We start from the raw sequence: 25,237 nt of genomic DNA on the forward strand, positions 1-25,237 counted from the left end.
TTTATCTGGAAAGTTATGGTATGAAAAACAATTCTTGATTGATCTCATGGAATGGGGTTTAAGTGGAAGCCCCCTTATATTTAATTCTATTCAAAGGAAAATAGTTGTAGCATATCCTACAAACTAATGTTACATTTGCAGCACACATTTCTCAATCATGGGAATTGTAGGCTCATCCATTTCTGAAAGTAATGTGTGTGTCAAAAGTAAAAAAAAAAGTCTTATCTCCTATAAATTATACATCTCATTTGATTTACTGTTTAATGCTGATTTTAAAAGCTAAGATTTTAAATAACTTAAAAAGACCAATGAGGCCGGGCGTGGTGGCTCACGCCTGTAATCCCAGCACTTTGGGAGGCAGAGGCGGGCGGATCACGAGGTCAGATCAAGACCATCCTGGCTAACACAGTGAATCCCCATCTCTACTAAAAATACAAAAAAAAAAAAAAAAAAAATCAGCCGGGCATGGTGGTGGGCGCCTGTAGTCCCAGCTACTCGGGAGGCTGAGGCAGGAGAATGGCATGAACCCGAGAGGCGGAGCTTGCGGCGAGCGGAGATCGCGCCACTGCACTCCAGCCTGGGTGACAGAGCAAGACCCCGTATCTTAAAAAAAAAAAAAAAAAGACCGATGATACCTCTTTAATAACCAAGTTGTCCACAGGTAACTCAGCTAATTCTGCTACCCTCCTGGCCAAAGCGAATTGTCCATCTGTCTGCAGTCTTTCCAAAATAGATCTACATTCATGCTGAAGATTCTCAATGCTGTAGCTGGTAATAATTGTATGATTAATGGCTATGGATGTATCCTTCAAAATCTGGCAAAGGACGCAAAGCTTTTTCACATCTGGACCTGTGCCAAAAAGAAGAGGATATAAACATTTAGTCAATAAAACGCCACTACAGCATTTCAAGAGTAATACATATCAGGGGGAAAATATACGTGTTTAACATAGTAATGTGGTTAAAGGGAAAATAAAAAGCTGTTTTTTTTTTTTTTTTTGAGATGGAGTCTCACTGTCACCTAGGCTGGAATGCAGTGGTGTGATCTCCACTCGCTGCAACCTGCACCTCCTGGGTTCAAGGGATCCTCCTGCCTTGGCCTCCTGAGTAGTGGGGACTACAGGTGTACACCACCACACCTGGCTAGTTTTTGTACTTTTAGTAGAGATGGGATTTCACCATGTTGTCCAGGCTGCTCTCGACCATGCCCGGCCAAAAAAAGCTATTTTTCTACTCTGGTTGACTAGCAGAGGAAGCCATAAGGTAGCTGTATACCAAAAAAAGTGGTCCTGCAAAATTGTTAGTGGTAAAGTCTGACTGAACTTGCTTGTCATATAGTAAGAAGTGTTACAGATTAATGGCTAGGCGCAGTGGCTCACGCCTGTAATCCCAGCAGTTTGGGAGGCCAAGGTGGGTGGATCACTTGAGGTCAGGAAAGACCAGCCTGGCCAATATGGTGAAACCCCGTCTCTACTAAAAATACAAAAATTAGCCAGGCGTGTGGTGGCACACGCCTGTAATCCCAGCTACTCCAGAGGCTGAGGCAGGATAATCACTTGAACCTGGGAGGTGGAGGTTGAAGTGAGCTGAGATGGTGCCATTGTACTCCAGCCTGGGCAATAGAGTGAGACTCTGTCTCAAAAAGAAAAAAAAAACTGTTAGAGATTAGCACATGAACTCAATCTACACATCTGGCTTTATATACAGGGCAGAGGTTGGTGGCCTTCAATGTAGTAGAAACACAGTAGGAAGATTTTAGTCATTCAGACTGGTCTCTCTCTTTCTGGATTTATCTCCTACCTTGATCAAATTTGTCTGATTTAGTGGTCATTTGTTCATTCAATGCAGGAATCATGTGGATCAAGACAGAGAACTTGTAGGACAGTTAAATCTCCAGCTGGCCAATAGCCTAGGCTCTAATGTGGCACACTGTATTCAGAATGAAGCATCACTTGCACCTCTAAAATTTATCTACTTAACCCAGGGAGACCTAACTGAGCTCCTCCTGATGTCCCTTGGAAAGTATTAGTAACACTAAGAATTCTTGGCCAGGTGCAGTGGCTCACGCCTATAATCCCAGAACTTTGGGAGACCAAGGCAAGAGGGATCGCTTGAGGCCAGGAGTTCAAGACCAGCCTGTGCAACATGGTAAGACCTTTCTCTCTATTAAACAAAAACAAAGAATTCTCTGCCAACAATTTATGTGGCTGAGTTTGCTCCCTTTCCCAAACAGTCTAAGTAGAGTCTATGTGTGTCCTACCATAAGAGAGGGGCATGAGAAACATTCCACAGGAGGTTATTTCCAATGCCACCTGCTGGGCAGCAGTCTGATTCAGGTAGTTCTGGGGACAGTAAGACACCCTGCACAATCATATAAAACACATTTTTACAGAACATATTCCTGGCTGGGCACAGTGGTTCATGCTTGTAATCCCAGCACTATGGGAGGCCAAGGCGGGAGGAGTGCTTGAGCTCAGGAGCTTGGGACTAGCCTGGGCAACATGGCAAAACCCCATTTCTAATAAAAGATACAAAAATTAGCCAGGTGTGGTGGTGTGTGCCTGTAATTCCAGCTATTCAGGAGGTTGAGGTGGGAGGATCGCTTGAGCCTGGGAGGCAGAGGTTGCAGTTGCAGTGAGCTGAGAACGTGCCACTGCACTGCAGCTTGGGCAACAGAGCCAGACTGTCTCAAAAAAAAAAAAAAAAAACAAAAAACGTATTCCTGTTCTCTAAGCAAATAAATGTTAAATACGCACACATAGTTAACACAATTTCTAAAAATATAAAAAATTATAGAATAAAACTATTATAGTCATGTTTAACAATGTAGTCAATTCTTATAATTATTCAAAGATAGATTATGGCAAACAACAGGAAATTCATTTTTGAAAAAAATTATTACTACAGATCAATGAAAACACCTATATATGTTAAAAGGACTTATCATTTGGTCTGCACAGTAACTGGTAAGTGCCATCTTATATCCACTACATTTTGGAAACACCTCTTTTTCCTTTTAGTCATCAGATCCACAGCCTGCAACAACTGGCTCTGAGCTCAGGATTCTGTCAGTGTTCTGTGCAAATCTGAGCTCTCCAGCTGAACATCTGTGAGTTTAAATGTGAGAAAATAACCCTAGTAGCCAAACTGTCAGAATATAGTATAAAAGAACAACATTATCATTCAGTAAAAAACTTGAAATTATCAAACAAGTGGAAAAGATAGTAAGGCAATATTTGTTTGAGTCAATCAGCAACAAGTTTAACTGCCAACATCTTGAGGAATCTGCAAAAAAAACAAAAACACAAAAAAACAAGCACAATTTTCTCTGAAACTTTAAAAATGAATTGTGCATTTCTGAAATAGGGTTTGTGACCCTGAGCAATGCTAAGGTTACTTGCCATAGAGAAGAAGATAGTGACAGGGTGTGGGAGTTAAGTCAGGGTGGTGGGAAAAATTGTAGAGGAAAAACTATAATAGTTATAGGAAATATTATATAAGAATAATTATATACTAATATAGGAAAAATTATATAAGATAGTTATAGGAAATAAACACAAACCTTCTCAGAAGGCTGGGCCGTTTGCATAGCTTCAGTGACAGATTTGGCTGAAGGCAGCCTAATCCTCTTTACCTTTAGTTGATAGCAAAAAAGCAAATAACAAGGGAATGTGGGGAAGTATATCTAAATAGCTTGTTTACTCATGTGGTCCTAAGACCAACCTTTGATCAACCGCGGGTACATAATTGCTCTCTACTCAGGGGATCGGCAATGTTAATTACCGTCTAATGGTGTTTACTCAAAACCTTTGCCATTTAATCTGTACTAAATAAATGCAAACTTTGCCAGCTTATGAAGCAATGCTCCAGACTCGGAGCAGAGCCCCTTAGCCGGACTGACAGGCAAAATATCTCTGTCAGTGTATGTCTTGATCTGTTGCTAGGTCAGCGTCTGTGGGTTGGACCCCCACAACAGGGTAATGTAGAAGCCAGCCAGGAGGAAATGTGGCTATTTGGTAACTGCTTAGAATGAGATGATTGGTTATATCATTTATGTTTTATGCTGTTGTATTATTTCTTCAATATTTTAACCACAATTTAAAGTTCTCTGTAACTTCTTTACTCCCAGTTGTAGACTGTAAGTTAATGTTACATGCATTTTAATTTCCTAACTACCCCTCTAAAGTATTTTCAAGATTAAGAAAGCTAACTTCTTAATAGCAACTTAACTGTAAGGATTGTCTTACCATCAGAGAAGAGATGCTCTCTTTCAACAAAGAGCTGTAAAAGCTTCCCCAGCTCATACTGGGTCTTACACTGCTGTAGCATAAGCTTCAAAAGGAAACACACCTGATCCTCCAGCCACATGGCAGGGATGACAGGGTGGACCTTTGTGGCTGCTGTGTTAAGCTATGAAAGAAAAAGAGAAGCTTAGGGAAAGCAGTTTCATGAGAATAGCAAATCAAAACCTCCAAATCTGGGAACCTCTAAGAAAGCTAAAATTCCCTCAAAAGCCATCGCCTGTCATGAGGCACTTACTCAGTTCCTTTCCAAATGGCAGGAACTGGTAATGGGGCTCAGAGGACTGGCAAAAACAAGCCCTCCTCAGCAGCTTTGCACATTGTCTCTTTGTGGAAAGTTCTGGTATAGAGCTGCATGTGTGAAAAAGATGGGCAAGAGTCCTAAAGACTGAATGCTAACTACAGAGTTAATGTAAAATATTCCTACTTAGTGACTATCAAATTAATAGCCCTTTGAGTCGCTGTAAAATTAACCAGATGTTTCACTTAGCAGCTTCTTTATTTTTATTTTATTTTTTGAGACGCAGTCTCGCTCTGTTGCCTAGGCTGGAGTACAGTGGTGCAATCTTGGCTCACTGTAACCTCTGCCTCCCGGCTTCAAGTGATTCTCCTGCCTCAGCCTCCTGAGTAGCTGGGATTACAGGCACGTGCCACCACGCCTGGCTAATTTTTTTGTATTTTTAATAGAGATGGGGTTTCACCATGTTGGTCAGGCTGGTCTCGAACTCCTGACCTGATGATCCGCCTGCCTTGGCCTCCCAAAGTGCTGGGATTAAAGGCGTAAGCCACCGTGCCTGGCCTAGCAACTTCTTTAAAGAGGGATGTAGGCCTGCCCTTGAATCCAGAGGATTTTAAATTCACATTATAAAAACCGCTTAGAAAGACGTGCCTAACATTACTTCGCTAGTTCTACCACTTTGCTTGTAGTTTATTCTTGTTAGAGAACGGTCTCAGTTAAGAAGCTTGGATTTACATCATTTCAACTGAATGCTAAAAATATTAATAGGAAGATGAATTCAAGTGGCAGGCTGCATTTCTACAAGTAGGTGTGGCAAAAATATCTTCTAGGATGCTGCAGGAAAAGGCTGATTTCAGAGGAGTGGTGCTTTCTTACCTGCTGCTGCTGTTTTTTTTTCTTTCCTTTGTGTTGTTGGTAGAGAACAGGGTCTTCACTATGTTGCCCAGGCTGGTCAAACTCCTGGCCTCAAGCCATTCTCCCGCCTCTGCCTCCCTAAGTGCTGGGATTACAGCTATGATGATAGTGCCCAACAGATGCTTCTTTTGTGACTTCATTCCTGATTTTTACTTTGGTTCTTGCTTCGTATTATTTTTGGAAGACTAATATTTGGTTCTCAGTCACTATAGTCTCGTAGTTCACTCTAGACTTCATACAACATAATCACAAAAAATACTGGGTGTTTTGGTGGAATAGAAACTTAACTGCCGGGTTTCAAAACATGTATATGTTAATAGGCACCAAAAACTTATAATTCAGTACCTCTGTGCCTAGTGCTGAGTTAGGCCCTAGTCTTGGCTGAATACTTCCTGTATACTTCTGAACACACTATAAAAGTCATTCTGAAGGTAAGTTTAACATGCAGGGCTTTTTGGCTGTGACGTAGGTTTTAGAAGACAATATTCCCTTCAATGGAATTCTCAAGACTGCCAAGATCTTAAATTAAGGAATGGTTTATAAAATCATGTGTCACATTACTGCTATCTTCTTACCTCTATTTGGAATGAATTTCCTTCTCTACTGTCTTTCCTATGCCCTATGTGGTCCTCCCTGTCCATTTCTCATCCTCTTCTCTTAAATTCCAATAGGACTTACCTACTGTAAGTAAAAAGATCATTTTGCTTTTGCAGCGTCTCCCTTAATGCAAAGTTGTTTAAGGGAATTATTATGAGAAAGAACACTGGTAGTCAGCTCACTAAATTGCTACTATTCCTGCTTAGACACTGTTCCTGAATGTTTTCTATAACCATTCTGACTGGATTTTGATGTTTAGAAGAACAAAAGTTATATAATACTTCTATTCTTTTTTAAAAAATATTTCTCTTCTTGATTCTTTATCCTCCTGAGTGTCCTTGTTAAAATTAGCTGGGATTAGGGCATTAGTGCTTAGTCTTTATTTAATTACTTGTATACCTAACTCTGTTGCTCTAAGAAGAGGAACTAATGTGAACAGATGATGGAACTGGTTAAGCTGGTCAGGCAAGAATAAGATACCTGGGAGGTAGCCAACTGGCCATAGGGAGTAATAGGCTAAGGAAATTAATGTGCCTATTTTCTGTGGTTTTAGAATCCTAGGCATATTCAAATAACTGATTTGGTATTTTCAAATATATAACTTTCAAATCTTCATTACAGTGAAGACCAGTGTGGCCGGACATGGTGGCTCATGCCTGTCATCCCAACACTTTGAGAGGCCGAGGTGGGAGGACTGCTTGAGGCAAGGAGTTCCAAACCAGCCTGGGCAACAAAGCAAGACTTCTTCTCTATAAAAAAAATATTAAAAATGATCGGGTGCAGTGGCTTACGCCTGTAATCCCAGCACTTCAGGAGGCTGAAGTGGGTGGATCACTTGAGGTCAGGAGTTCAAGACCAGCCTGACCAACATGGTGAAACCCTGTCTCTACTAAAAATACAAAACGTTAGCTGGGTGTGGTGGTGGGCACCTGTAATCCCAGCTACTCTGGAGGCTGAGGCAGGAGAATCGCTTGAACCTGGGAGGTGGAGGTTACAGTGAGCCGAGATCATGCCACCGCACTCCAGCCTGGGCGACAGAGCCAGACACTGTCTCAAAAAAAAAAAAAAAAAAAAAAAAAAAGATTAAAAATTAGCCACGCTACTTGGGAGGCTGAGGCAGGAGGATCCCTTGAGCCCAGGAGTTCGAGGCTGCAGTGAGCTGTTATCGTAACACTGTGCCTGAGTAACCGAGTGAGACACCAAGTCTTTAAAGAAAAACAAAAAAGTCCATGCATGCCAACCAAGTACAGACCAGTGAGAAAGAGCACCATAATTCCAACTTACCGTTTCAAGGCTCTTCTGAAACTCCAGAAGTTTAGCTTCAGCTTCTTTATAATTCCTCAAGAACATACACAGTTCATACATCTCCATCACCAGTAGTAATGGGGAATCCTTTGACAAAGAGTTTGAAACAAATTACAAAATTTTGAACTTAATATTTTTTCAATGAATAATGCCAAATAAGAGAATGTTAAAAATGCTATTAATAAGGCAGGGCACAGTGGCTCATGCCTGTAATGCCAGCACTTTGGGAGGCCGAGCCAGTGGGATCACCTAAGGCCAGGAGTTCGAGACCACCCTGGCCAACACGATGAAACCCCATCTCTACTTAAAATATAAAAAAGTAGCCAGGCATGGTGGTGCATGCCTGCAATCACAGCTACTCCAGAGGCTGAGGCATGAGAATCACTTGAACCTGGGAGGTGGAGATTGCAATGAGCCAAGACTGTGCCACTGCATTCCATCCTGGGCGACAGAGTGAGACTCTGTCTCAATAAATAAATAAATAAATAACATTAGCCAAGTGTGGTGGCATGTGCCTATAGTCCCAGCTACTCGGGAAGTTGAGGGAGGATCACTTGAGACCTAGAGGTTGTAGCTGTAGCTATGATCACATCACTGCACTCCAGCCTGGGCAACAGAGCAAGACTCTGCCTCAAAAAAAAAAAAAAGAAATGCTATTAGCAATAGCTTCACAGATTAAATCATGTACATTAAAGTTAAATATAATTTCTTTTCCTTTTGGAAAAATGATACTCAGTCCAGTTATACCTACTCAACAATCAATTTTCTGTCTATTCTATACTTGGCCTATTGCACACAGGCAGGAAGCATTCCACTAGATGGTGCTATGACACCTTTATTATTATTTTTTATTATTTTTTTTGAGACACAGCCTCATTCTGTCGCCCAGGCTGGAGTGCAGTGGCATGATCACAGCTCACTCACTACAGCCTTGACCTCAGGTGATCCTCCCACCTAAGCTTCTAGATTAGCTGGGACTAGAGGTGCGTGCCACCGTGCCCAACTAGTTTTTGTATTTTTTGTAGAGACGGGGTTCACTGTGTTGCCCAGGCTGGTCTTGAACTCTTGGACTCAAGTGATCCATCCGCCTAGGCTTCCCAAAGGGCTGGCATTACAAGTGTGCGCTAGCATGCCCAGGCATAACATTTTAAACACACACACCTGGATAACCTGCTCTACTGATCCACCTTACCTACTGTTGCCTGTGGCACTGATTCATACATTTTATTGTTGTCAGTGGGAGTCGCTCAGTCAGATAATAGGAGTTCTGAATTAGAAAGTATGGCTCTGAACTGTAAATACACCACTTACTGAAGTATTTTGAGACCTTGGATAAGTTACTTAACTTTTGTGAGCCTTGATTTACTAGTCTGTCAAATGAGAGCAACATCACTTCATAATATCTTTTTTTTTTTTTTTTTTTTTGAGACATGGTCTTGCTCTGTCACCCAGGCTGGAGTGCAGTGGCGTGATCTTGGCTCACTGCAACTTCCACCTTGCGGGTTCAAGTGATTCTCGTGCCTCAGCTTCCCAAGCAGCTGGGTTTACAGGTGCATCCTGCCACGCCCGGCTTTTTTCTTTTCTTTTTTTTTTTTGTATTTTTAGTAGAGACGGGGTTTTGCCATGTTGGCCAGGCTCATCACAAATTCCTGGCCTCAAATGATCCGCCCGTCTCAGCCTCCCAAAGTGCTGGGATTACAGGTGTGAGCCACCGTGCCTGGCCCATAATATCTAATATTATTTTCACATAGGATTATTGTGAAAACTCACTAAAATAATGTATAAAAAGCACCCTGAGGCTTGGAGCGGTGGCTCACGCCTGTAAATCCCAGCGCTTTGGGAGGCCGAGGTGGGAGGATCATGAGGTCAGGAGATTGAGACCAGCCTGGCCAACATGGTGAAACCCCGTCTCTACTAAAAATACAAAAAATTAGCTGGGCATGGTGGCACGCGCCTGTAGTCCAAGCTACTCGGGAGGCTGAGGCAGGAGAATTGCTTGAACTCGGGAGGTGGAGGTTGCAGTGAGCCGAGATCGTGCCACTGCACTCCAGCCTGAGTGACAGAGCGAGACTGTGTCTCAAAACAAAAACAAAAACAAAAAACAAAAAACCACCCTGGGCCAGGTGTGGTGACTGATGCCTGTAATCCCAGTGCTTTGGGAAGATGAGGCAGGAGGATCACTGAGCCCAAGAGTTCAAGACTAGCCTAGCCTGGTCAACATGGCGAAACCCTGTCTCTATTAAAAATGCGAAAAAAAAAAAAAAAGCCAGGCATGGTGGTGTGTGCCTGTTTTCCTAGCCACCTGGGAGGCTGAGTTGGGAGGATCACCTGAGCCTTGGAGGTTGAGGCCGGAGTGAGCCTTATTATGACACTGAACTACAACCTTACAACCTGGATGACAGAGTAGGACCCTGTCTCAAAAAACAAAATAAAATAAATAAATACGACTTTGCTAAGTAAATGGTACTTTTGTTGTTGTTGTTGTTTTTGAGACAGAGTCTTGCCCTGTCATCCAGGCTGGAGTGCAGTGGCACGATCTCGGCTCACTGCAACCTCCACCTCCCAGGTTCAAGCAATTATCCTGCCTCAGCCTCCTGAGTAGCTGGGATTACAGGCCCACGCCACCATGCCTGGCTAGTTTTTGTATTTTTAGTAGAGACAGGGTTTCACCATGTTGAACAGGCTGGTCTCAAACTCCTGACCTCAAGTGATCCACCCGCCTCAGCCTCCCAAAGTGCTGGGATTACAGGCGTGAGCCACTGAGCCCGGCCAGTAAGTGGTACTTCTAATATTATCATCATTATCTGTTGTTGGCTAAAAAAAATCCAGGGATGAAAATAAGAAAAAGCCAAGAAGGGATATGCTGAAGTAATCTCTTAAGCTCTGGAAAGAAGTGAAGCAACTATCACTACCTTAAAGAAAAGCTGGAAACCTCTGATGAGAGTTTTGCTCTTTTGTCTCGTTAATAATGTTCTCCAAATGACTGAAAGATCCTCAAGGTTCCAGGTATGGTCCTCTGTTGAGTCCTGAATGTGTCCCATTGCTTCAGTTGCAACACTGTCCTCCACAGAAGTGATGATCCAAACACAGAGACAAGAAATGGCACTGGCACCCTGCCACGGGATACATAAAATAACAACTAGGCCTGGATTACCTGGCAAATGTACAAATACTACAGATGGATATTTCCTGTTTAGAATAAGTCACCCAACTTAGTTAAAATGGCTTGAAAAGCCTTCAAACATGAAACAAACTAATGAGCAACCAAGGGACTGTTCTAAACTGTCCTGCAGAGTGTTGCAGGTCAAAAGACCAAGAAGCAGACAGAAGGGGGTATACGCAAAAGTCAGGGAAGTACTAATCATAAGAGAGTAGGATTGCCCTCCACTGATCTACTGATTAAAGGACTGTCTGGAATGTCCCTCTTCCCTGCTAAAGAGGGCACTAAAGAAACAGTGGTGGTCAGTCCACCAAAGCGTCTTTCTCTGTGACTGCCAACCAGAAACCAAGGCTCTGATCACTTGAGTTCACTGAATGTCAAGGCACAAGAAAGTACACCAAATGGCCCAGAGCCTAAGCTAGAGAAGCACAAAATGTTGCAGTGAACTTGGAAACACATGCTGCAATCTCACTGTCATCATCACCCCACTTCTGATTATCAGCCTTTCCTGTCCCTCATTACTTATTCTATTGTTCTCTGGGTACTTACTTTAGGCTTCTCATGATCCTCACCTGGAGACATGAGGCCAGAACACTGAGGATAGGGGCCTGTTGTTTCACTGCTTCAACCAGAAGCCAGTGCCAGGAGTCTGGCTCCTCTGAGCATTGGAGCAGAATTTCAAATAAATCGGTCATCTCTTGTTTGCTTCCTTGAAGTTCCTGGGGGCACTTATTGCAGACTTGATCGCTGTCCATTTTGGAGGTGGGCACTGAGGGCAAGTTCTCAAAAGCCAGCCTTAAGTGGTCTTGAACGACTGGGCTGAAGTACTGGATAAGGGATTTCACCTAGAAGGCATATCAGATGATTAAACAGAAACCCAACTTTCAGTTTCAGCTGGAGCTGAAAATGTTAGAGAAAAGCATAGACAAAATTATGCTTTCTCACCCTGAACTAACTCAGAGTGACTACTATATAATTTTACAAAGCTGTATGGTGCCTTTTAATGAATTTTCATATTCAATCTGAAGTCACAAAAGCTTTTCAGCTCTTCAGTACTAGTGCCTTGTCTGATGCCAACCTACTGAAATCTTAGGAAAAATAATAGTATCATATGAAACAAAAGCCCATGTATCCAGTACGTATCCTGGTCAAAAAAAAAAAAAAAAAAAAAAAAAAAAGGCCTATGTCATGTCTACACAACAGAAAGAATGCTATCTTCTAAGAAGTGTTCCTATTTCCTTTTGAGTGACTGCTAACAATTAGTGGCTTACCTCTGCTGGGTGGTAGTTGTGGAGTTGGCTGTGAATAATGAACTGCAGCCAATCATTTGCTTTGGCACATTCTCTAAGGTAAGATATGCTTAGTTTCATATTGTGTAGCCTGCAGAACTGTACCACTAATGCCCATTGGCTGCTAGATTCACTGGATAACCTATAATCAGAATTAGAGGTGGGGGTGGTCAAGAAAAAACAAAAAACTAATTAAAATATAGCTTTAGCTTGAACTGGAAAATGAGTAAAAATGATATAAATTAAAGCACAGTATATTCTCCAACAAATACTAAATATTTATTAGGCTACTTTGAAAAAAGTAGATTCTTTTTTTTTTTTTTTGAGACAGAGTTTCGCTCTTGTTGCCTAGGCTGGAGTACAATGGTGCGATCTCAGCTCACTGCAACCTCCGCCTCCTGGGTTCAAGCAGTTCTCCTGTCTCAGCCTCGGAGTAGCTGGGATTACAGGCATGTGCCACCACACCCGGCTAATTTTGTATTTTTACTAAAGACGGGGTTTCTCCATGTTGGTCAGGCTGGTCTTGAACTCCCAACCTCAGGTGATCCGCCCGCCTCAGAGTCCTGAAGTGCTGGGATTACAGGTGTGAGCCACTGTGCCTAGCCAAAAAAAGTAGACTTTTTCACCCATAAGGCAGAATAGCTAGCTTAGCATACTGGCACAATTCATTCCTTCCCCAAGTCATCAATCAAGTACCTATTTATACTGGCTGTGTAGCATCCTTAGGAGAACTGAGGAAGTTGTCAGTCAAGAAACTTTCTGAGCACTTATTTCTCTTGCTCTATTCACTTTAGAGTACTCAGAGGCCTGGTGGGTGCCTGGGCCTCCTCACCAGGGGTAGGGTACATGTTCCTGCTGCAAGCAGGATTCTGCCAAGAACAGAATCAGTGATAGGATGTACAGAAAAAGGGTGCGTTCTCAGGGTCTGGAGTGGTTAGGTCAGCCCCAGTGGGGCAGCATAAAGAAGGCATGAAGTGTAAGGAGGTGCTTTTACATACGGTCACTTCAGCTTCCATTATCAACTGACATAATAAAATGAAAAAAGTAAGGACATTACTTAAAGTCAAATTTTGGAAGACCCATCCTACATCATCCTCTTCTTCTTCATTTTTTTCCAATCCTCCAAGACATCTGAACCCACATCTTCTGGCATTTCAACATGTACCATTTAAAAGACTTCTCTGACTAGCAGGGCAGTGGAGGAGACAAAGCTGCTCTCCATCTCTTGGTAAGTCCATCTCTAAAGAGAGAATTGCTATCTTCACCCTCTTTTCACTGATGGCAAGATGCAATTAAAATCATTCATTTACTGAGTATCTGCTACATGCTAGATAAAGAAGAAGATAAGGTCTAGGGGGATTTAGTGAAAACACCAGAGTTGTTCAAAGAAAAACTAGGCAAACACAGGTTGGCACAATAAGCTTGTTAGAAAAGAGGCTGAGACTGCAACTCACAAACCTCTTTATTTCCTGTTGCTGAATGCTGTTCCAAGTACCTTCTTCTAAGAGAACAAGCAATTCTTCTGTGGTTGTCTTTTCACCATCAGCTAGTTTAGATAGTTTTTCGGCTGTAAGAAATATAAACAACAAAATATGGTGAAGAGAAAAAGTCAAAACCTGAGCATTTCTGTTTGAATAGTGTGGCTCAGGGCCATTTCAGAACCCAATTAAAGTGCCCAAGAAAGTGAGACAAAGAACACACACTCTGCAGGAAAAGGATAAAACCAAGAAGATAACCATTTTCTCCCCAAACACTCACAATTCAATGCCTTAGACCTCGTCACACCTTCTCTAAACAAAGCAGGCCAGATAAAAGGTGCTGTACCTAGAGACTCTCTGATAAAGCTGTACTGAGCATCTTCATTTCTGCACTTGTAGCTCAAAATTATATTGGCCACTTTCATATCAACTCTGAGCTTGAGGCTGTCAAGGCCAAGCAATTCTAAGAAACAAACACATGCAGCTCCTATTGAAGGTATGTGGAAGGAGGAGAGCCCTGTAGCATAGGCTTCATTGCCTACTTGCTGGATCCTGAAAAAGAAAGGAATCAAAATCACATCAGCACATGAAAATTATGTCTCACCAGGAAAAGCAAATGGAATTAAATCAGTGACAGAGGGAGTGCCAGCCATGTGATTTGTGGCCTCCTCTCCCTTACCTTTTGCCCCTTGCACATACCCGTTTAGGTTCCTGGTAGCTTTTCAGTTGTCTTTTGGCCCAAGAGCCCCCCCTTCCCTTAAGCTGACTTTCTAAAACGCTTAGTCATAGTCTAAATTATTCTTGCTTCCAACTTCATCAAGACATGAAGTACAACTTCTGAAAGACTGCCAACTTGTGATCTTATCAATTATGAGTACGTATACAAACTACGAAGAATATCAATGCCACTTAAATGTAAGTTTGACATCATGAAGCACATTAAAAAAAACTCATATAGGCCTTTTATAGGAATAGAAAATTTGGGAAAGACACAAGAAATTACTATTTTTTATTTTTATTATTATTTTTTTGAGATGGGAGTCTCGTTTTGTAGCCCAGACTGGAGTGCAGTGGTGTGATTCTTGGCTCACTTCAACCTCCGCCTCCCGGGTTCAAGCGATTCTCCTGCCTCAGCCTCCTGAGTAGCTGGGATACAGGCACCCACCACCATGCCTGGCTAATTTTTGTATTTTTAGTAGAGACAGGGTTTCACCATATTGGCCAGGCTGGTCTCAAACTCCTGAGGTTGTGATCCGCCCACCTTGGCCTCCCAAAATGCTGGGATTACAGGTGTGAGCCATCGTGCTCAGCCCACACAAGACATTATTAACCATGTTTTTACCATGTGGAATGGGAAGCTGAGGGCTATCTTTCATTTTCACCTTTCTGAACTACTTGAATACTTTACCATAAAAAAGGTATTACTTTGTTAATTATAAAATAAACCAATAAAGTAAATCTATATTTAGCTGTTCATTATAGTAAATGCTCCTCTCAATTCTGTGCTTTATAAAAATGAATAATTGAATTATTAAAGACATTAAATATAGAATTCACATCTCATCATATAATTCCCTTTTTTTAAAGTTCTGGGATACATGTGCAGAACATGCAGGTTACATAGGTATACATGTGCCATGGCAGTTTGTGGCACCTATCAACCCATCATCTAGGTTTTAAGCCCCGCATGCATTAGGTATTTGTCCTAACGTTCTCCCTCCCTTAGAATTCCCTCTTTAACCGCTAATATTTGACAAACTCCTGTATGATTTTAAATTTTATTATTTTTCAAAACATATTTATGTTTTTTCCAATTAACAAAAATCACACACACTAAATGCCAAAAACTTAGGACACACAGGGAAGCACAAATGAAAACAACAATAATCACCATCCAAATGTAATCACTGTTAACTGTGGTATGTTTCCAGTATGTTTTTCAATGTACATGTAAAACATTATACAGATATGCCCTTTTTTAGAATACAAATTATATTTTATTTTACTTTTTTTGTTTTAGTGGCAGAGCCTCACTGTCACCCAGGCTAGAGTGCAGTGGCATGACCATAGCTCACTGCTTCCTTGAACTCCTGGGCTCAAGTGATCCTCCTGCTTCCCAAAGTGCTGGGATTACAGGTGTGAACCACTGTACCCAGACAAAATTATATTTTAAATACTCACAGCTGCTTGGGAGTCTTGCTCTTGATTAATTCCTGGACCAGAAAAGTACCAAATGCAAATGATGGCCGTCCATTATGTAAATAATAAGCAAAATTCAGACGTTCCACTATAGCATATTTATTAACCAGGTCAGGGCTAGAGAAATGTGGGAGATAACTCCATGCATCTGGGGGGAAAGTAAAACAATATTAATTATCTGTATATCACCATAATTAATTTCAGATTTGCACATGGAACTCTCTAATGACAAAACTGGTTGCTGTAATTATTTTCCATCACTACGTATCACTTTGAACCTACCAAAATCTGATTTATTTTACTTCAGTGTATAGAGGTCGCCTTCATTTTATACAAAGATGTGTACCTGAGAAGTTGCATAAAAACTCTGGTAAGAAATGATGCTTCAGCCGGGTACGGTGGCTCATGCCTGTAATCCCAGCACTTTGGGAGACTAAGGCAGGCGGATGACCTGAGGTCAAGAGTTGAGACCAGCCTGACCAAGTTGGAGAAACCCCGTCTCTACTAAAAATACAAAATTAGCCAGATGTGGCGGTGCATGCCTGTAATCCCAGCTACTTGGGAGACTGAGGCAGGAGAATCACTTGAACCTGGGAGGCAGAGGTTGTGGTGAGCCAAGATCGCGCCATTGCACTCCAGCCTGGGCAACAAGAGTGAAACTTCATCTCAAAAAAACAAAAAAAAGTGTGAGATTCCTGGTCTTGACACCACTAGCTGCGTGACCTTGAGCAACTTATTTAACTTTTAAGAATTGTATATATTTAAAGTATACAACATAATTGATTTTTTTTTTTTTTTTTTTTAAGACAGGGTCTGGCTCTGTCGCCCAGACTGGAGTGCAGTGGCACAATCTTGGCTCACTGCAATCTCCACCTCCTGGGCTCAGGTGATCCTCCCACTTCAGCCTCCCAAGTAGCTGGGACCACAGGTGCATGCCACCACACCCGGCTTTCTTTAGTATTTTTGGTAGAGATGAGATTTCACCATGTTGCCCAGGCTGGTCTCAAAATCCTGAGCTCAAGCAATCCACCTGCCTTGGCCTCCCAGAGTGCTGGGATTACATGCGTGCGCCCAGCCTCTTCTTCTTCTTTTTTTTTTTTTAATAGAATTTTGCTCGGCTGTCCAGGCTGGAGTGCCATGGCACAATCACAGCTCACTGCAACTTCCGCCTCCTGGGTTCAAGTGATTCTCCTGCCTTAGCCTCCTAAGTAGCTAGGACTTAGAGGCACGTGCCACCACACCTAGCTAATTTTTGTACTTACAGTAGAGATGGGGTTTCGCCATGTTGGCCAGGCTGGTCTCGAACTCCTGGCCTCAGGTGATCTGCCCACCTCGACCTCCCAAAGTGCTGCAATTACAGGCATGAGCGTGAGCCACTGTGTCCAGCCAGCCACCGCGCCCAGCCCACCCAGCCTCTTTCACCAATGTTTGATAGTTTAATATGTACAGATCTTTGACCTCTTTGATTAAATTTATTCCCAAGTATTTTGTGTTCTATTAAAAAATAGAAATGGGATAGTTTTGTTCATTATCTTTTTCAGACAGTTTGCTGTTGGTATATAGAAACACTGATTTTTGTATGTTGATTTAATATCCTGCAACTTTCTTAAATTTGTTTATTAGTTCTAACAGTTTTACTGGTAGAGTCTTTAGGATTTTCTATATACAAAATCATGCCATCTGCAAACAATGACAACTTCACTTCTTTCTTTCTGATTTGGATGCCTTTCTTTTTTTTTTGCTTAAATGCTCTGGCTAGGACTTCAACTACTATGTTGAACAGAAGTGGCAAGGGTGGGCATCCTTGTCTTATTTCTGATCTTAGAGGAAAAGCTTTCAACTTTTCACTGCTGAGTATATTAGCTGTGAGACTGTCATACATGGCCTTTATAATGTTGAGATGCATTCCTTCTATGCCTAATTTGTTGAGAGTTTTTATTATGAAAGGATGTTGAATTTTCCTAAATGCTTTTTCTGCATCTATTGATATGATCATATGGTTTTTGTCTTTTTTTTTTTTTGAGATGGAGTCTTGCTCTGTTGCCCAGGCTGGAGTGCAATAGCGTGATCTTGGCTCACTGCAAGTTCCGCCTCCCGCATTCACGCCATTGTCCTGCCTCAGCCTCCCAAGTAGGTGGGACTACAGGCGCCTGCCACAATACCTGGCTAATTTTTTTTTTGTATTTTTTAGTAGAGACAGGGTTTCACCGTGTTAGCCAGGATGGTCTCTATCTCCTGACCTCGTGATCCACCCACCTCGGCCTCCCAAAGTGCTGGGATTATAGGCATGAGTCACCATGCCTGGCCTGGTTTTTGTCTTTCATTCTGTTAATGTGGTGTATCATTTATTAATTTGTGTATGTTGAACCATCCTGGTTTTAATTCTGTATTTGATGATCCTTTAAGTTCAGAAAGGCAATAGCCAATAACCCTATAGTTATAAAATCTTTAAATAACTGCAAAAGGAGCTTTTAAATTCATTCACAAAAGGTCATTATGCAATAAAATCCCTTTTAACATATTTATATGAGTCCTCTGTTCACCAAAGCCAACTCACTGTACCTTTCTCCAACAGGCAATTTTTTTTTTTTTTTTTTGGACACAGGGTCTTGCTCTGTTGCCCAGGCTGGAGTGCAGTGGCATGACCACAGCTCACTGCAGCCTTGACTTCCTTAACTCAAGCAATCCTCTTGCCTCAGCCTCCTGTAGCACTGTAGGCACACACAACTATGCCTGGCTAATTTTAACATTTTTCTTTCACCTTCTTGACCCTTATCTTCTATACCTGGCTAATTTTTTGTAGAGACAGTGTCTTGCTATGTTGTCCAAGCTGGTCTTGAATTCCTCGCCTCAAGCAATCCTTCCACCTCAGCTTCCTGAGTGTTAGGATTACAGGCATGAGCCACTGCACCTGGCCTCCAACAGGTAATTTTAGAACATTTCTCCCTCTACACTAATTACCCTCCTATAACCTCCATTTGTTATCACTTACTTTCTGATGTTGTATTCATAGAGCATGAATATCTTAGAAAGATGGCACCATCCTTCTATTAATAAGACCAGCAGAATCGCTCAGTTTAAAGTTCCTCTAAACCCAAGAAAATATCAAACAAAAATGTCTTTTTTTAGATAAATTTGAAGTCTGAAGATATTTTGATATGAGTCTAGTCATCTCTTGGTATCCATGGGGGATTGGTTCCTGAAACCCTTGGATACCAAAATCCGCAGAAGGATGCTCAAGTCCCTGTAAAATAGCATAGTATTTATATATAGCCTATGCACATTTCCCCATACACTTTAGATTACTCTAGATCACTTATAATACCCAATAAATGTAAATGCCATGTAAATAGTTGTTATACTGTATTTTTAAATTGGTATTATTTTTTATTGTTCTTTTTTTTTTTAAATTGTTTGTTTGTTCTTTTGAATATTTCCCATCTGAGGTTGGTTGAATCCTTGGATGTGGATCCCAAGGATATGGAGGGCTGAGTCCAGTTAGAAAGAAATAGTCACTCCTGTCATGTACTATTCAATTGTCTCTTAACCACTTACTACCTATTTTTTAAAAAAGACAACACTGTGATCTGGTTCCAGAAACTAGTTCTGGAAAACAGTGTACCTGCTCTTGTTTTCAAAGTTCAAAGCTTATTTCTGAAATAAAGTTGTGTTTTCTCATGGAATTCCAAGGACTTTTCACATTGTGACCTGATTCCTAAAAAAAAAAGGCTTGAAGACCCTGGAGGTATCTGTCATCTTACAAAGGTCTTACCTGAAAGTACATTCCCTCTTTGAGATTAAAAAAACTGTCACGTGCCCTATTTGTATTCTTGTGAGAACAGAGCGACTTTGGCAACTTGTAATTACATATAAAGCCATTCATTAAATATTTGCTGAGCGTTTGTAAGGCACACAGTACTGAAATGAGCACATTTGAGTTTTTTATTCAAATAAGACCATAATTTTTTAGCAGGTTGGGGCTTAGTGTGGAGACTGCGTATAAGAGAAAATTCAATCTAGAGGGAAATTTTACTCTGGCCTGGTGCAGAAGCCAAGTCACCACACAGTGTTCTTACATCCCTGTTCAGTGGTAAAACCATAAGAAAAAAGAAGTCAACATTCAAATTAAATACAGGTTTCCAATTTTATAAATATGTATTGGTTGGGTGCGGTGGCTCACGCCTGTAATCCCAGCACTTTGGGAGGCCGAGGTGGGTGGATCACAAGGTCAGGAGATTGAGACCATCCTGGCTAACACGGTGAAACCCCACCTCTACTAAAAATACAAAAAATTAGCCAGGCGTGGTGGTGGGTACCTGTAATCCTAGTTACTCGGGAGGCTGAGGCAGGAGAATGGCATGAACCCGGGAGGCACAACTTGCAGCGAGCCGAGATCGAGATCATGCCACTGCACTCCAGCCTGGGCGGAACAAGACTCCATCTCCAAAAAAAAAAAAAAGTATTACATTTTCATAAGTTTCATTTATTTTGTGCTTTATTTCCTCAAGTATGTTTTAAACTTCTAAAAACGGCAGGGAACATGCTTTCAACTTCTCTGTGCCTCTACTCTACCTGGCAGAGTGCTCAATTTCCAAGAGTTAGAATGCCAGGTCAAGATGCCACCTAAGTGATGGAGTTGGAGCCATCACAAGAGGAGAGGGGATTTTGTCTACTCTCTAGTAACTTCACTGAGAAAGAGTATTTCTATTTGATAATGCAATAAGCACTACTTTTTTCAGCACTCAACAAATATTTACTGAACATCTACTGTAGGCTTGGCATGCATTGGACTCTGGGCACAAGGTAAATTCTATATATCAAAATTTGAACTTATAAAACATATACATTAAGAAATTAATTTTTATGTATGTCAATAGATATTGGGTACATACTATGTACAAAGTACTAATGCAAAGCCTAATTTAGGGTAATATAGGCAGAGGCACCACAGGTAACATGATATTAAAGATAAAAGAGAAATAGAAAAAACAGTTTAAGAACAGAAAAAAATAAATCAGAGACAGTCTTATGGTCTTTATAGGACATCGCGATGTGTGTGAATCTGGTACTTAAATGCCTTGCCTCCTTTTATTCTCATAGTAATGTGTTCGGTGGTCACTGTGATTAACCTCATTTCATAGAGAATTAAAGAGGTTAGATCACATGACCAAGGTCATACAGGTATTAATTACATGGTAGGGCCAGGATTTGTTTAATGCTGACACCTATGCTTTTAATTTTTATGATACTATACTGGAAATGAAGAATAACTTTTTGAAAGGAAGAAATATAAGCAAATAGTTACACATTACATTTCTCAGCAAGTACAGCACTAGTAACCTAATACATTCACTTTTAACTCACAATATGTTTTCAATTCTGTCTTTGCGAACTATTTTTCCTTTGGAATACACCTTTACTTTTAAAATAAAAATCAATGAGAAAACTAGATTGGCGTTACATGTATTAACTTCTGTAGTTAACACTGCTAAAACATGTCTCAAGAAGTACCCATGATGACTTACCTCCTATAGCTAGTGTGTTAGCAGACTGCCAGCCAAACAATCTGCTAGGATCAAAGGGTGATAATGACTGAAAAAGGGGAAAAGTTAAACAGAATTAGAAGTTCATTGATTATAAAATAGGTAAAAAAAATTATACGAAAGGACTTCAGAGGTAGTCTGCTCCCCTTTTCCAAGGCAATTTAAGGCTTATTCTGGACATAAATTCTTTGAACACAGCTAAAAATAAAATAGAATTATGAGATATCTTTATATCTTAATTAAAACAGAACTGGCTATGTTCCTTTTAAAGACTCTCCTTATGTCAAACTATGTCCGCAAAGGCTATACTCTTTTGGTAGAGGGAGCATCAACTATAAAGTAAAATGGGCTTCAGAAATGCTTTTGGAATCAAAAAGCAAGAGGGCTAAAAGACTAGAAAACGTTACCAGGTAAACATGATAAGATGAGCAAAGAACAGGGTAGGGAAGGAAACGAAAAGAGAAGAAAAAACTAGATAAATGGTTGAAGGAATGTGATGAGCAACAACATGAACAACAAAGAAAAAATAGCGGACCAAGGTGAAGTCAATCAGAAAAGATCTGGCAGCAGCAAGTAGTGGTTGTTTGGAATTTTTCTAGGCCAAATGTTTAGCAAAGTCTATAAACGGATCGTGGGAAAAATACAGGAAAAAAACAGAACAAAAAAAGTCAGGATTTGGATGGCCCAAAAGAAGAGTAGCTTTGATGTAAAACTAAGGAAGATTTTGTGATCTATTAAAGAAGGAATACTTTTCCTAAAATAACCACTAAAAAAATTAAATCAGTCCACTTGAAAACAGAACAAAGAGCAACATGAAACCACTCGTGTTTCAAGCTGATTCAAACTACTTTACGTAGTGAAACTATGTTTGTTTTGCCTGGGAAAAAACAAGACACAGGGGCATCTGTGACCTGTACTTTCCCAGTAAAACTATGTTTTTACATAATCCACTTTATCATTTATACCAGTGCTACTCAAAGTGCTGGTCTAAAACAAGGTAAGACACTTCTATCAGTATAAATCCAGAATACTGCTTCCTTCTTCAAAGTCTTGCTACAAAAAAACTCCTACTGAACTAAACAGTGTACTTAGGGACACAGCAGATACATATTTTGGTGCATAACTAATCTCACCACGTTCCAGCAACAAGCAGTATACAAGTGCTGACCACACTTTTAAGTAGCACCAGTCAATACCCTAAGAAGTCTCTGCATTAGAGTAAGAGAGATTTTGTGCCTTTATAGAATTATTATTTTTTTGAGACGGGGTCTCGCTCTGTTGCCCAGGCTAGAGTGCAATGGTGCGATCTCAGCTTACTGCAACTTCCGCCTCCCAGGTTCAAGCCATTCTCCTACCTCGGCCTCCAGAGTAGCTGGGACTATAGGCACGTGCCACCATGCCTGGCTAATTGTTATATTTTTAGTAGAGATGGGGTTTCACTATGTTGGCTAGGTCTCGAACTCAGTGACCCGCCCACCTTGGCCTCCCAAAGTGTTGGGATTACAGGCATGAGCCACTGCACCCGGCTCCTTTATAGAATTATAAACCTTACGTTGAGTTGAAGATACTATGAGAATATGTGTATTCAGGGAAAAAAGGAAAAGCCTTTTGAAATGAGAAATGGGCAAAGGAAGGTGTTCTTAACCGAGGATCCCTGAATAGGCTTCAGGAAGTCTGTGAATCACTTTGAAATGTAAGCAAAATTATATGCATATGTGTAATTTTTCTGAGTAGAGGGTTTACAGCTTTCTCACATTCTTAGATGTTCTGAAAAAGATTAAAAAGCACTGATTTAAACAAACATCCCTGATTCATTGAGAAGAGATAGTTAGAAGTTAAAAGTGGCAGAATAGAGAAGCTTTTGATGAAAACAGCAGACAGGTATGCTGGTCAACTGTTTGGTCTGACCCACCTCCACCCTTCCCACTCTGCTCAGTATTGCAGGAAACTACATTTCCCAAGCTCCTTTGCCCTTCGGCTACCAGATACATATAGCCACAAAGACACTGTGGGAGACTAAAGATGGGAAGAGGGAAGAAGCCAAGATATTCTTCCCCTTCATTTTCCTGGGGCATCTCCGCTAAGTTTCTACCTCTATACTCTATGTTCCTGGTTCCCATTAGGCGGCCTCGTTGTTAGTTTAACTCCCAGAGACGGCTCCAGCTTCTGGGTTCTGGTAACACCACTTTTTTGCATTGTTCTTGCAGCCTTAGGGGTGATGATGGCTTTCTATTTTGTTATTTTTGGGTTGTCTCACTATCACATTTGGTTTCCCCATTCTGCTATCATGCTGTGTAAGTAATTCCCTACATTAAATGCCCTCCGGTTGAAAGATCTAGAGTGATTTCTGTTTTCCTTGCTGAACTCTGATAGAGTTCACCTAAATACTGTACCTGAATAAGGTGGTAGAGTGTAATATCAGATGGCAGGACACTAGGAGGAGTGCACTGTGGGAAGAGAGCAGTTTTTAGCTTGGGGTAAGGAGTTAATGCCATCTTCAATAGCTGGGGATCCACTTTCTTCAAACAGTTTTCATTTTCTTCATTCTGAACAACCTAAGTAAAAAAACAGATAACAGGTTGGACAGTAGCATTTTTCTCTTCTCAAAGTTTCTTTTTTTCACAAGAACCTTGTGAAACAAGATTAGCTTGAGAAGAGTATGTGGTAGTGAATATAGCATTAGACAAGTAGTCATAAGTTAACAGTTCTTGTTCTGGTTCTAAGACAAACTAGCTATGTGACCTTAGCTAGATATTTAATATCGGGTCTTTGTTTCCCCATCTGCAAAATTAGGAAGTTCAGCTAGATCAGTGATTTTCAAGCTGTATGTAAAGAAATTGTTTGAAAAACAGCTCTGCCAACATTTAATTCAATAATATATATTTTAAAATATTTACAAACTGATAAACTAGATGACTTCTTACCCAACTCTAAAGTTATTCTATGACTGTAATTTCTGACAGATGATTAAAAATAGAGGATTAAATAGTCGTGTTTTAAGGTATACTGCAACAATCTAAAAAAGGTGGTACTAAGTTAAGCTAGCACCATTAAGAAACTTTTGAAGATTAGATATTAAACAACATTCTTTTTTTTTTGAGACGGAGTCTCACTCTGTTGGCCCAGGCTGGAGTGCAATGGCGCGATCTCGGCTCACTGCAAGCTCCGCCTCCCGGGTTCAAGCAATTCTCCTGCCTCAGCCTCTGGAGTAGCTGGGACTACAGGCACCCGCCACCACCCCTGGCTAATTTTTTTTTTTTTGTATTTTTAGTAGAGACGGGGTTTCACCATGTTAGGTCTCCATCTCCTGACCTCGTGATCCGCCCGCCTCACCCTCCCAACGTGCTGGGATTACAGGCATGAGCCACCGCGCCCGGCCTTTAAACAACATTCTTAATTTCCCTCTAAACAGGCCACTCTACTTCTAAAAAGCAAAGATGGGCACATTTCCACTAGGTCCCTCAATACAGTTTATATGGGTAGCTGAAGATTATGGTTTCCTTTGACCTAAGAGGGCAAATAGTAGACAATAATTACTAAGCCACAGATCTAAAGTATTCTTACTCCCAGAAGCAAGCAGATCCTAATTGTATTCTGAAAACAAATCTGGAGTATTGGAAAACAAACTAAAGGGAAAAAATAATCTCTATATAACATATTCATTCCCCTCCCTGCCCCCGCCCAGCTTTTTTTTTTTTGAGACAAGGTCTCACTTTATCACCCAGGCTGGAGTGCAGTGGTATGATCTTGGCTCACTGCAGCCTCGACTTCCCAGGCTCAAGTAATCGTGTCTCAGCCACCCAAGTAGCTGGGACTACAGCAGCACGCCACCATGCCCAGCTAATTTTTTTTTTTTTTTTTTTTGAGACGGAGTCTTGCTCTGTCACAGAGGCTGGAGTACACTGGCGCGATCTCAGCTTACTGCAACCTCTGCCCCCTGGGTTCAAACAATTCTTCTGCCTCTGCCTCCTGAGTAGCTGGGATTACAGGCGTATGCTACCATGCCCGGCTAATTTTTGTATTTTTAGTAGAGACGGGGTTTCAGCATGTTGGCCAGGCTGGTTTTGAACTCCTGACTTCAAGTGATCCACTCGCCTCGGCCTCCCAAAGTGCTGGGATTACAGGTGTGAGCCACCGCACTCGGTTATGCCCAGCTAATTTTTAAATTTTTTTTTTGTGGAGATGGAGGTTTCATCATGTTGCCCAGGCTGG

The 25,237-nt window shown here is 41.2% G+C and overlaps 1 protein-coding gene across 5 annotated transcripts in view; it reads right to left on the bottom strand.

Annotated features, from left to right (window-relative positions):
- Positions 1–25,237, bottom strand: part of SPG11 (SPG11 vesicle trafficking associated, spatacsin) — a 101,313-nt gene that overhangs the window by 22,276 nt on the left and 53,800 nt on the right. For all 5 annotated transcript variants that reach the window (XM_008963800.4, XM_008963799.4, XM_003811382.5 and 2 more), the window contains exons 19-29: positions 23,419–23,580; positions 21,008–21,074; positions 15,465–15,630; positions 13,630–13,835; positions 13,264–13,372; positions 11,788–11,947; positions 11,089–11,361; positions 10,269–10,469; positions 7,336–7,443; positions 4,248–4,410; positions 636–850 (exon numbers count right to left, since the gene is read on the bottom strand). In XM_008963800.4, the coding sequence (XP_008962048.4) occupies positions 636–850; positions 4,248–4,410; positions 7,336–7,443; positions 10,269–10,469; positions 11,089–11,361; positions 11,788–11,947; positions 13,264–13,372; positions 13,630–13,835; positions 15,465–15,630; positions 21,008–21,074; positions 23,419–23,580 (1,830 nt within the window). The remainder of the gene's footprint in view (positions 1–635; positions 851–4,247; positions 4,411–7,335; positions 7,444–10,268; positions 10,470–11,088; positions 11,362–11,787; positions 11,948–13,263; positions 13,373–13,629; positions 13,836–15,464; positions 15,631–21,007; positions 21,075–23,418; positions 23,581–25,237) is intronic.

The sequence above is a fragment of the Pan paniscus genome, chromosome 16 (assembly GCF_029289425.2).
Source record: "Pan paniscus chromosome 16, NHGRI_mPanPan1-v2.0_pri, whole genome shotgun sequence".
Lineage (NCBI taxonomy): Eukaryota > Metazoa > Chordata > Mammalia > Primates > Hominidae > Pan > Pan paniscus.